This window comes from Leptonychotes weddellii, chromosome 12 (genome assembly GCF_054177405.1).
Source record: "Leptonychotes weddellii isolate Sample4059 chromosome 12, ASM5417740v2, whole genome shotgun sequence".
Lineage (NCBI taxonomy): Eukaryota > Metazoa > Chordata > Mammalia > Carnivora > Phocidae > Leptonychotes > Leptonychotes weddellii.
The window spans coordinates 68,539,347-68,552,130 of NC_138380.1; the positions used below are offsets into that span (position 1 = coordinate 68,539,347).

A 12,784-nucleotide genomic window follows, 5' to 3' on the forward strand; every position below is an offset into this window, starting at 1 on the left:
ACAGGGTAAAAACGTCCCCAGGCAATATACTCTAAACAAATCAGAAAAGACCTGAAGCAGGGGGAAAAGAAAGGGAAGGAGAGAAAAAAGAAAAAGAAAAAGATAAAGATAAAAACAAACAAAAACAGAACAAAACAAAACAAAAAACAGAATATGATCAAATATGATCAGGGTGGTATATAGATAAGTGCCACACACTAGATTTTGGGTGTATTTTGGTCTGTTAGAAAAAAGTGCCTCCCAAAATTTTAAAGAAAAAAACCTTATATATGTACAAAAATAAGGGTTGATATGATGAAGGGATGGAATATGACTGAAAAGATGAAAACTATAAAAAATTTTATAAAAGGAATTGATAAGAAGTTGTTTGAAAAAAGAAAGAATAGGATTTTAAAAAAAAAAAAAGAAAAAAAAGGGAGAGAATGTGATCAGGCAGGAGAGTAGGAAAAAACCATACATTAGAGATTTAGGGTATATTTTGATCTGTTAGAAGAAACTACCTCAAAATTTTAAAGAGAGAACAACTTATATATATATGCCAAAAATACGGGTAACTTCTATGAAGGGATAGAATATGACTCTAAAAATGAAAAATAAAAATTTTTTTTAAAAAGGGATTGATAAGAAGTTGGTTAAAAAAGGGAAAAAGAAAAATTCCAAAAAAAAAAAAAGACAGTTAAAAAAAAACTAACTTTGAAAAACTAAAGAATCATGGTAAAACAGTCATGGATTCCATGTGCATTATTCCCCTAGCGCTGGAGTTCTGCCATTCTCATTGATCGGTAAACTTGGTCTTGGCTGGCGGTTCTTGCTGATCTTCTGAGGGAGGGGCCTGTTGCCGTGGTTCTCAAATGTCTTTGCCGGAGGCAGAATTGCCCCGCCCTTGCTGGTCCGGGCTAAGTAATCTGCCCAGGTTTGCTCTCGGGAGCTTTTGTTCCCTGCAAGCTTTCCCTCCAGCTTTGGAGGCTGAGAGTGAAAATGGCACCTTCCCAATCTCTGCCCCAGAGGAGCCGAGAAGTCGGGGCCCCACTCCTCAGTGAGCCCCCAGAGAAAAGCAGTCAATCACTCCCGTCTCCCTGGTCTCCGGCTACACTCCGTGCTCACCCGGCCTATGACCGAGCATTTCTATTTCTGGCACACGACCCCATGTGGAGTCTCCAAGCCCAGTAGATCCCTGCGGTGCGCTCCCGCGCCTCTCCTCCTGGGGGAAGAAGGTGAGTCTCCCTGGATCTGCCGCTTGTTGGGTCCCTGCTGGAGGAGCAGTGGCCCAACTGTGCCCTGGATCACGGTTTATGGCAACCCCGAACTGAGAGCCCATGCCTCGGCTCCATCTCTGCAGCCGGCTTCCCTGCTCCGATCCCTGGGAGCTCTGCCACACTCAGGTACCCCCGGTCTTTCTGTGACCCCGAGGGTCCGAGACCACACTGTCCTGCGAGAGTTCCACCCCCCGCTTAGCCACTGGAGCAACGTCCCTCAGCGGAGCAGACTTCTAAAAGTTCCGATTTTGTGCTCCGCGGCTCTATCACTTGCCAGAAGCGGCTGTCGGAGGCCCCTCCCCTGCCGTCTATCCTCCCGAATATCACCTCGGATTCACTTCTCTGCACGTCCTACCTTCCAGAAAGTGGTCGCTTTTCTGTTCAGAGTTGTTGCTATTCTTTTCTTTGATCTCCTATTGAGTTTGTAGGTGTTCAGAATGGTTTGATCCCTATCCAGCTGAATTCCTGAGACCAGACGAAAGCCAGTTCTCCTACTCCTCCGCCATCTTGCTCCGCTCCCTTATTTGTGTATTTTTTAAAGAGGTGGATGAATGCTTAGTTAAGACAAAGTAAATGATGGCAAAATTTAGCCTGTGTTTCAATGAAATATGAAAAAAATGTCAAAGACATATTTTCCCTGTTTTAATTTGTAAAGAAGAGAATGTTATTGATTATGGTTATGTCATTAACTCAAACTTGAGCTTACTTGATTATATTTTTAAGAGCTAGAAATATCTTATTTTATATATTTTTTTTAAAAATATTCATTTGAAAGAGAGAGGCCGTTTTGCTCTGCCCCTCTTGGGGCAGAGGGAGAGAATCTTCATGCAGACTCCACACTGAGTGTGGAGCCCAGTGCAGGGCTCAGTCTCACGACCCATGAGATCATGACCTGTTCCGAAACCAAGAGTCAGATGCTTAACTGACTGAGCCAACCAGGTGCCCCTAGAAAAAATTTAAATGCAAATGCCTAAGTATATATTAGATATTCTTCTTACATCAAACTTGAATTTTTGCTAATTTTTTCAAAAAAGATTTATTTATTTATTTGAGAGAGAGAGAGAGAATGAGAATGTGTGGGGGAGAGGCAGAGGGAGAAAATCTTCAAGCATACTCCACACTGAGTGCAGAGCCTGACTTGGGGCTTGAGATCATGACCTGAGCCAAAACCGAGAGTTGGATGCTTAACCCCGAATTTTTGCTAATTTTATAACTCAGCTTTACTAGTTCTTTCCTACTTCATGGACTGCCAGTCACTACTGCCAAGAACCATTCTGCTATTTATTTCTCCACTTGTCAATTTAATACTTACTTCTACTTGTTACTACTGTAAGTTCCTTTTTAGCTAACTTTAAGATTAGCTTCTGTCTCTTTGTCTCTAAAATCTTTCTGCTGATATGTCTTTTATGTTGCCTGATCTTGATCTTTGTTTGAGTTTATGTCCCCTGACTAGACCTATGATTTGTTTTTTATTCACTCTCCTCCCTAGCTTACAAACCTGCTGACTCTACCTCATGCATCCACAGGACAGCCACCTGCATTGGGTTTTATCCACAAACCCCCACAGAAGACTTCATCTGTCTCTGGTGCTTTTTTGTTTTTTGTTTTTTCCGTTTTCTTTCATTGTTTTTCTTTTGGTCCTTAACTAGTTCCTTGAATTATACAGGCAAAGTATTGATTGCTTCTCAAGTGGACTGTTAAGAGCCCTGAGCCCATTCCCCTTACTGTGTCTTCTTATCATCACTTTCTGGATGCAGAGAAGTCTGTCTTTACTTTTGACTTGCCTAGGATTAAAGAGATTATGCACATCTCCACAAGTCAGTCATTATGGCCATATTCTATCTTTTCAGGAAATCTCTTTTTTGGGAAGCGTGCAACTGATTCTTCCTTTCTCCTTCCTTCTTACTATTGAGGCCTAATTGCATTCAGATCATTTTACATTCATGCTAATTTCATTATGCAGCAGATCTTTTCTTTTACTCAAGCTGCTTTCATAAAGCAGCAAAATATTTCCTCAGTGGTGTCCTCAGAGGGGCCTTTGGCAGTCAAGATTTTTTCTTGGTTAAAAAAAATCTTGAGATGAAAAGTGGTTTCTATTCTTGGAAATCAGAGCAACAAATACATATTTCTATAGTTGTACCATTAAAAACTTTTACCATTTCCCACAATGTCCCATCCATCTCATCAAACCTCATATATCAGAAAAGAAGACAAACTGAGTCCAATATGAAAAAGTAGGTCAGAACTCAATAGAAGAGCCAAATGCCCATTTCTAATTAGGTTATTATAATTGTTTGGGTTGGGCCAGGATGGTAGTAGTAGTAGTCTGAGAAATGTTAGGATTTTCGATATATTTGGAAAGTAGAGCAAACTATCCATGAAACTGTGCTAATTGGTCCTATTCTTTACGTTTTCTTTCTTTCTTTCTTTTTTTTTTTTTAAGTTTCGCTATTCAAATTGGCTTGATAGGTTGTATATGTTGGTGGGGACAATGGCTGCCATCATCCACGGAGCTGCACTCCCCCTCATGATGCTGGTTTTTGGAGACATGACAGACAGCTTTGCCAATGCAGGAATTTCAAGAAACACAACTTTTCCAAACACAACTAATGGAAGTAAGTATTATTTGCAGCACTGATTTTATTGGAAACTCAAAGAAAAATCTGTTACTTAGAAGCGATGTTTAACTCTTATGAAATACACTAGTGGGTTTACTTGTGTGGGAGATGGAGGGATCTGAGCTATAGTTCATACTGGTAATGAGTTTGAGAAGATAATATTCACAAGCATTAGAATCCACATTGGAAGTGTTGGCAGAGATATGTAGAAAAAGACAGCTCTGTTAAGTCAGAAAGATCCCAGGAAGTTTCAGAAGAGGTAAAAGAACCACCTAATCTAGACGTCAAATGATAAGTAGGAATCTTATTCTCTGACATAATGGATATGGGTGTCAGAGACAGGAGTCTAGGATGATTCTAAAATTTGTAGCCTGAGAAACAGGATAAACTGGATGCAGTTACAATCAACTGAGATAAGGAGGGTGGAGAGAGAGTAGGTTTGGGCAGTAAATACCAGAAACTTAATTTTGGTTATTGTCACAGGTTGGGCTCTTTGGAGAAATATGGCCAAGAGAAGTTGTGTGGGTGTGTGCGTATGTGCATGTGTGTGTGTGTTTTAGGATGGAAGAAATAATAGCTTGTTTGCATGCTAATCGAAATGATCCCAAAGAGAGAAGAAAATGATGCTTTGAGAGAGAGGGAAGAGATTTGTTTGCATGATGTCCTTGACAAAGGATGGAATATGATGCCCAAAAGGAAATACTTGCTTTAGGTAGAAGCATGGATAACTTTATCCAGAGTAACGTGTGGAAAGAGAGAGCATGTGAGTGCCAGTGTCCAAAGCTGAGTTGATGAGGAGGTGAGAATTTGTGGAAGTTTTCTTGGGATTACTTTAATTTTCTCAGTGAAGTAGGAAGTAAGACACTTGGCTGATCAAGAAAGGAGATCTAAAAGAGTCCTCCAGGAGAGTAGGAAAGTGATTGGACTACTGAAAAGATTTGGTGTCACACACACTCTCACATTCACAGTTGATTGAGGAGGGACTGGTTGATAGCTCTGAGCTCTCATGTCACCTTTAGTCAAGCCTCGATTGATTTAAACTCAGCTTCCCAAAGACTTACAACCTGGTGGGTACTCAAGGGGTAGAACTTTTGAAAACGCCTATTTGAGAATACACTTGAGAATACATGGATATTCACATAGCTTTTTCAACTTTTAGTCCCTGATGAATGTTATAAATCCTTTCCCCAAAAGTGTGCATATACATATTCATACCATTTTGGGGTCTTTATGGATCCTAGAAACCCCTTTTTTGTAATTCTAAAGAACACATTGTTTACCCTGAGGCAGGCTTACTTCAAATCTGTGAATGCAGGTACGAGTTGGGCCAGAATATTTTATAGTATGTTTGAACTATGTAAAATCCTATGGATTTATTATGTCCCTTTATGGCATTCAGAAGAAGCTGCCAGAAGATGTACCACCTTGGAATGGCCCCTTTTTTTTTACCATTCACCCAAAGGAAGTTCTCGGTGCTCTCTAAATTTATTGGTTCCTCCGCATGCTGTATTTGGCAATATTCTTTGGAGTTAGTTCTCCTACCACATTACAGTGGAAGAATCAAATCTTAGAGCACTCTCTGGTAGGCCAGCAGACCTTATGTGTACATCTGTTCCCATTCTTTTTTGTTTAAGATTTTATTTTATTTTTTTGAGAGAGAGAGAGAGCACACAGGAGTGGGGCAGAGGGAGAAGCAGACTTCTCGCTGAGCAGGGAGCCTGATGTGGGGCTCAATCCCAGGACCCTGAGATCATAACCCTAGCCAAAGGCAGATGCTTAATCGACTGAGCCACCCAGGTGCACATATCTGTGCCTATTCTGATCCTCAACTACTGTAATGTCCAGTGGTCTTTTTTTTTTAAACTGCATTAACATTTTTATACACTGTATCTCCATCACCCGGATATTAATTGTCTCTTACTTTATGAAAAAATAATTTATTTCTTTAATTGGGAGTACTAATCATTCCCATGTCTACCTCCTGTAGACATGTTGAGATGGATAGTATTCAGATTCAGTTATCTAATAAGCATGTATGAGTTCCCAGGCGGTAGTCCAGCTGCAGAGACTAGCTCCCTGAGAGGCCCATGTTTCTGCCTATTGATCAGTCTCCTGGGCTGGAGAATGGCTGCACGGTCTGGTCACAGCAGGCTTCTTCATAGATGCCTGCATCACATGGTTTCCAGCTGGGGTTGTAGTTCACGTTGCATTCCTTGCCCATCTTCCCATTTTTCTCACTCTTCTAATCTTGGGAAAACTTTGAAGTGTGCTTCTGTCAAGCTCTTAGGAGGTACCACATATTTAACTGTTAGGAATCAGGCCCTGGAGTTGGACTGCCTGGCTGTAAACTGCACCCCCCTTACCATTTTTTAGTTTTGAGTTTTGGGGGATTTCTTCATACTCTAATTTCCTTATCTATAAAAAAGTTGACTAGCTGTAGAACCTACTTCATGGAGTGGTTGTGAAAATTAAATGGATTCGTCATTTAAGACTCATAGAACAGGGTCTAGATATTTAAAAAGCACTCAATAAATGGTCATTACAGTGGCTGTATCATCAGTAAACTCATCCTTCCATGTTCCTCACAAATGAACCTACATAACTTGCCATGATGATACTGTTCTTTACATCATTTCATCTTTATAGAACTCTGTGATACTCAATTTTTATTATTGTTTAAAGCTTGGGACATACCTAGAGTTACTCAGTTATAGATGTGGATAATTGTCCCTTTCAGCAGCATTTCCTTAGTAACTGTGGACCACTAGCCATGCCTTTCTGGGAAGGTAAGGGTTCTCAAACGATGGCCCAAGGGAGGCCAGATCTGGACTGTTGCCTCATTTTGTACTGCTTGTGAGCTAAAGGATGGTTTTCTATTCTTAAATCATTGGAAAAAATAATCATAAGAATAATATTTTGTGACACGTGATAATTACATAAAATTGAAATTGCAATATCTGTAAATAAAGTTTTAATAGAATACAGCCATGCCCATTCATTTGCATATTTTCTGTGGCTGCTTTCACACCCCACTGGTAGCAGTAGAATAGTTATGACAGAGACCATATGGTCCCCAAAGCCAAAAATATTTCCTTTCTGACTCTTTTCAGTAAAAGATCACCAGTCTCTGAGGTGGCGCATTGAATAGGGGGCGGTTATTATCTTCAACCGTTACATCAGTAAATTTGTGTTAAGCTGGTCCATGTGCCAGGCACAGTACATGTCCTAAGTATTCATTCCCAACCCCCAAGAAACTTAGTAGAGTGGGAGGAATGAACACATGAACCAACAAATGTAGTCGGATATTAGTACTGTGATACAGAGATATACAAAATACCTGGGAAAGGAGAGAAAGGGCTCCATATATAGGAATCATGGGAGGCGTCCAAGAGCAGGTGATAACCAGGTCTCTCTCCTGCACAAAATAAACATGTTCTATGTAACAAGTGAAATTCTTTTAAAATAAATATTAAGTAAAAAATAAGTTAGTGTCCTCCTCTCAACACCACCCCTTACTGTCACTACCCTGCTGTTTATCCTTCCATGTCTTTTCAAAAGCAGCGCGTAATCTGTACTGTAATTTTTAGTCTGGAACACTCAGTTCCCTGTCACTAACCTGCTTGTCTGCAGATTCAGATTTCCAGATATCAGATCATTTGTGGGGACGCCTCAAAGGTTTTGATGCTGGTCCTAGAGATGAGAGCAAATGAGCTCTCTGAGGTTTCTGGAGGGAGAGCCTATCTACTGGACTCCCAGGACCCCTGATGCTCTGACCTTTCTTCTTTTGCCCTCCCCCTGTAAAACCTCATTACCTCTCCATCGGGGTAGAATAAGGACCAGATCCTCCTTGTTGGACAAGAAGTATTCCTTGTGTAGAGGAGGCTTGGATTTGCTAAGGCTCTTCAAAGCCTGAGAGTTTTACACTAAACGTTGGATTTAACTAGACAGCTCTAAAAAACTTGGAGTGAGCAGATCCTTGTCTGCTGCTACAATAAACCCCTATGAGGGGTCTTTCTTTTCTCCTGTTGTCTTGTCCTGATTATCAGACACTGGCCTTTGTCCTGCTCTTTTGGTTGTGGACCTGATTTCTTGACACCCTACTCCCATCCATCTTTATCTTGTTTTTAGAATTTGCTTTTGCCTGAAAATCTCTGATGACTTGGGCCTAGGGAACTCTCTGATCCTGCCATACAACTTTGGTGAACAGCACTTAACCACTGCTGAATTTTTGTGGTATTCTGTGAGTTCTCATCTTCCTCAGGAGACTGACAACTCTCTGGAAATGAGCCCAGATAAAGACAATTGTGATTTTAGACATGCTCTGTTGAAGGCGACAGGTTGGGTGCAAGTGTAAATGACAGCCAGGCAGTTGAAGAAATAAGACTGAATCTTGGCCTACAGAAAAAGACTAGAGAATTGGCAATATTTTAGTGAAAGGGATCTTAAATCCCCTGGGATAGGATGTAGAGAAAAGTAGAAAGCGTGGGAGCCTTAAGCCTTGAGAAAAGACTCAATCGTTTGCAATAACTAAAGCTAACGTTTATTGAGCATTTAAGATGTGCTGTTCTTAGGACATTACATGTATTGACTCCTTTATTCTTGACAGATTAGGACAGGGGTCCAGAGGGTTGAGTAAATTTAAACTGCCTCTGGTCATAGAGTTGGTAATGAGGATTCGAGCCCAGGTAGACTGGTCCCAAGCCCAGGCACTGAAGGAAACGGAGGGACATCCAGAAAGGAAGACACTGATGACATGCTGATCCAGAAATTAAGGGACATGGAGGATATTTTCCATGTCTTGTGGTAGTTATCAGCCCAAGATACTCTTTCAATAAACACTTGGTTATTTATTGTCTCTAATGCTTCCATTTATAGTACATCCACACTGATGTTTTTTTTTCTTTCTCCATAACTATATTATGGTTGGCTCTGTTTAGTCTCCTACCACATTGTGGGCTGAGGAATAGAGAAAATGTGAGTCACTCAAAATCTAGTACAATTTCATAATTCAGACAAAAAGCAGAAAGTGGAAAGAGCTTATTTTCATATATATCATTATATTTATCATTTCCATTTCCCTGCTCTAAAACTCATGAGGAACATAAAACTATCTGTAAAATTATCCTCAAAATAATACCTGTATTTTGCTGCTTACACTATGAGTGTATAAATCATGTACAGATATTGAGTGTGTGTTTCAAGACTTTGGTGTACACAAAGAAAACATTGCCATGTATGTCCTCAAGGCCACATTGTGTATGCTCCAAAATAGAATGATAGATAATATTTGAATTCTAAGTATTTCATAAAAATTTCCATAATGGAACTGTTGTCTTGCATTTGCTCACGGCTTTCCTCTGCCCCTAACCATTTCACTGGAAAAATTCTTAGACGTAAATTTCTGGAAAATTGATTGCCCAATATTGACAACATATTTGGAAGTATACTGTTCAGTGTGGCAGTCTTTGAAGTTTGTATTAACACTAAAGATATGGCTAGTTTTTCTAGAATAGTAGTACAATGTAGCCAGATTTTTTTTTTTTTGGTTATTATTAGGAGAATGCTTTTTCAAGCCAAAAAGTAGATTAGCTATGATGTCATCTCTACAATATATAATAAAGACAGCATAAAAAAAGATATACAGATAATAATTGACCTTTTTTAGATACCTAAGAAATGGGATGAACCTAATGAAAGATTGAATCGTGGGATTTTGTAGGTGAAAAGAAGCCTAGAACTTGGCCCAAACCCATAATTTTATAGATGTAGAAGGCAAGGCCAAGGAAGTTGAAGCAATGTAGCCGTAATGGAATTGCTTGCCAGTTGACAGAGCTGCCTTTTAATCTGATATTTTGTCCACTCTTCTAGTAGTGGTTTCAAACTTGGCCTAAAATTATGGCAGACAATCTTTCTCTTGGTCTTTTCTCTGCTTAAGATGCCATCCTGTAGATTTGCTTATAGGTACGTCAAGCAGGGCGGCCATGAGGTATAGCTCTTTGGGCCAGGGGTGTGAAAACAGCACACCTGAGGAAAATGTCGCTCCTGGAGTCACCTGTCACCTGCAGTAAGCCCAACCTCACTGCGTGGCAGGCTTTAGCCTGGGCCAATGCCAGAGGGATTGATTATCTAGGTAAAAAGTCCAAATTCCCCTTGCACATGGTTGACGGAGCTTCCTGTACATGAAGACTGGAAGAATTGGACTCCTACTGTTCTTGAGCGAGGATGCACCTTGTGGATCATCTCACTCTGTGATTTACTGACTCTTCTTTCATCATACCGCGCCCCCACCGCCGCTGGGTATATAATGTCTCTCATGGAACTTCTTTTTCATGGACAGGCTTCCTTGGTTGAAAGAGGCGGAGGGAGCTCAGAGCCAGGATCTCTGCTAATTGCTCTGCTACCCCCTGGCCGCAGTGCTGAGTTCACTCCATGTAGAGCCCACCGCACATATCTCTGGCTGTAACCTGTGCACGGAGTCAGCCTCGTTGCTGCCTACACGACTCTAACTTCCTAACTCCACTGTTGCCCGGCTACATCCAGTTCTCTACACACTGTCACAGTGAGCTTTTACAAACCCAAGTCAGGTCACAGCTCTCTCAGTGGTTTTCTGTTGCATGGAATAAATAGAAATTCCTTACACTGGCCAGTATGGACCACGTGACCCCGCCCCCTCCTGCCCATCAGTCTCATTGCTTATTACCTACTCAGCACAGCCCACCCGTAGCAGACTTCTCTCTGTTCTCTGAGCACTCCTGGCTCCTTCCTGGCTTGGGGTGTTGCAGAAACTGTCCATCTCTCTGTAAGGACTTCTTATCATTCACTTCTCCCTGAGAAAGAGCTTTTGTCCCCAACCCACCTGAAAGTCACTCTAGCCTTGTCGCTTGCCTCGACAAGATTTATTACTCAAAAATTATCTTGTTGATTTATTGGATTACTTGTTTATTACAGCTTGTCAAGTGGGAAGAAAGGCATAGAGGGGAAAAGAGGAAGTTCCTGGGAAGAGCTATCTTAGAAATTTCAGCAGTGGTGCCCCGTCACATGAGGTTTGGGGCTGAAAGTAAAAGCATTTCCTGCGTGCGCAGAAATCCACCAAGATTAGAACAAAATGGCTTTCTCGTGCTAGGTTGTGTCCCCAGTGTCTGAAGCAGTGCCTAATGTGAAAGCTCTGTGGGAGATGGTCTGACAATCACCCTTAAAACACAATCTCCTTTTACCACTTAGGAAATCGCAAGTGTATTTATGTCTCATACTTTTTATTCATACTGTTCTTAAGTGTTCGGTAGGTAAAATTATTAAACATATTGAGATATTTGGGTCAGATAAAAATGCAATGTAATGTGATCCCTAAATGGTATGGAGTCTTTAATCATGGTGGTGGGCACTGTTCAGTTACGGTTTCTTTGAAGGCTTGCTTGCGTAGTAAGGTACTGGTTTAGTGCATCTCTCTCTCTTTTTTTTTAAAATTTTTAAAAAAGATTTTATTTATTTATTTATTTGACAGAGAGAGACACAGTGAGAGAGGGAACACAATCAGGGAGAGAGGGAGAGGGAGGAGCAGGCTTCCCGCTGAGCAGGGAGCCCAATGCGGGGCTCGATCCCAGGGTCCTGGGATCATGACCCGAGCCAAAGGCAGACATTTAATGACTGAGCCACACAGGCGCCCCTAGTATATCTCTTTTTAATCTTATATGAGATACTTAAATACAAAACAGAATGATTGGATGGAATATTTTGGGCAATGGTCTACATGTGTGGTAGGTCTGTGAAACCGCTTGTAAACCTTTGGAACAGGCTAGGTTACAGCAGTTAGAGCAGAGGCTGTGTACTGGGGAGACAAAGATGACCAAGACAGTCCAGTTCTGCAGGGACTCACACCAATGGGAGTGGGAGGAGGAGACAGATATCGACCCCCATACTTCTAGCATTGACTTAGTAAATTGAATCATGTGTCAGTTACTCTGGAGTTCTGTGACAAGATGAATCACTCTACTAAGGGTAAGCCATTTGAGAGGAGGTCATATTTGAGCTTATTCATGGAGGAGGAATCATTATCAGAAGAAAAAAATGTGGTAAAAGGCATTCCAGGTAGAGAGAGGAGAATGAATAAAAGCTTGGAGGAAGAAAGCTGTCATCACTTCTCTACTGAATCTCTTCTCAATATGTGGAAAATATTCTTTAGTCTAAAAGGGTGGAGCTCAGCCTCATGACATTTAATCAAAATACTATGTCATGCTCTGTGTATTTTCTAGTCCCAAGGGTAAAGGTTTCAGGAGCACAGAAACCAAGAAAAAACTTAGGCACTATTTTTTTTTTTTTTTTTTTGCTGCAGCAGACCTCCCTCCAGACAGTGACTGCACAACGCCCTAGTACTGAAATGAGAAAGGTGTGGGGGTAAAGACAATGTTTGGAAAATCATTTGTTGACCTTTTTTTTTTTTAAAGATTTTATTTATTTATTTGACAGAGAGAGATAGCGAGAGCAGGAACACAAGCAGGGGGAGTGGGAGAGGGAGAAGCAGGCTTCCTGCCGAGCAGGGAGCCCAATGTGGGACTCAATCCCAGGACCCTGGGATCATGACCTGAGCCAAAGGCAGACGCTTAATGACTGAGCCACCCAGGTGCCCCATTCATTGACCTTTCAAAAATGTTATCCTGCCAGGGATATATTGTGGCAAGACTGAAAAGGTGTTAATATGACATGTTATGGATTTTGGACTTTATCCTTGATGCAGCGACTGTCACTGAAGGCTATATATATATTTTATATATATATTTGAGAGAGCATGAGGGGGTAAGGGCAGAGGGAGAAGGAGGAAGAGCATTTTAAGCAGACTGCATGCCCATTGTGGAGCCTAATGCGGGGCTCGATCCCACAACCCTGAGATCATAACCTGAGCCCAAATCAAGAGTC

General features: G+C 41.2%; 1 protein-coding gene across 1 annotated transcript in view; it reads left to right on the plus strand.

The window, feature by feature from the left end:
* The window catches only part of ABCB1 (ATP binding cassette subfamily B member 1), a 103,489-nt gene that overhangs the window by 14,445 nt on the left and 76,260 nt on the right, over positions 1 to 12,784 (plus strand). Inside the window, exon 4 of the mRNA XM_006729592.3 lies at positions 3,700 to 3,871. Coding sequence (XP_006729655.1) covers positions 3,700 to 3,871 — 172 coding nt within the window. The remainder of the gene's footprint in view (positions 1 to 3,699; positions 3,872 to 12,784) is intronic.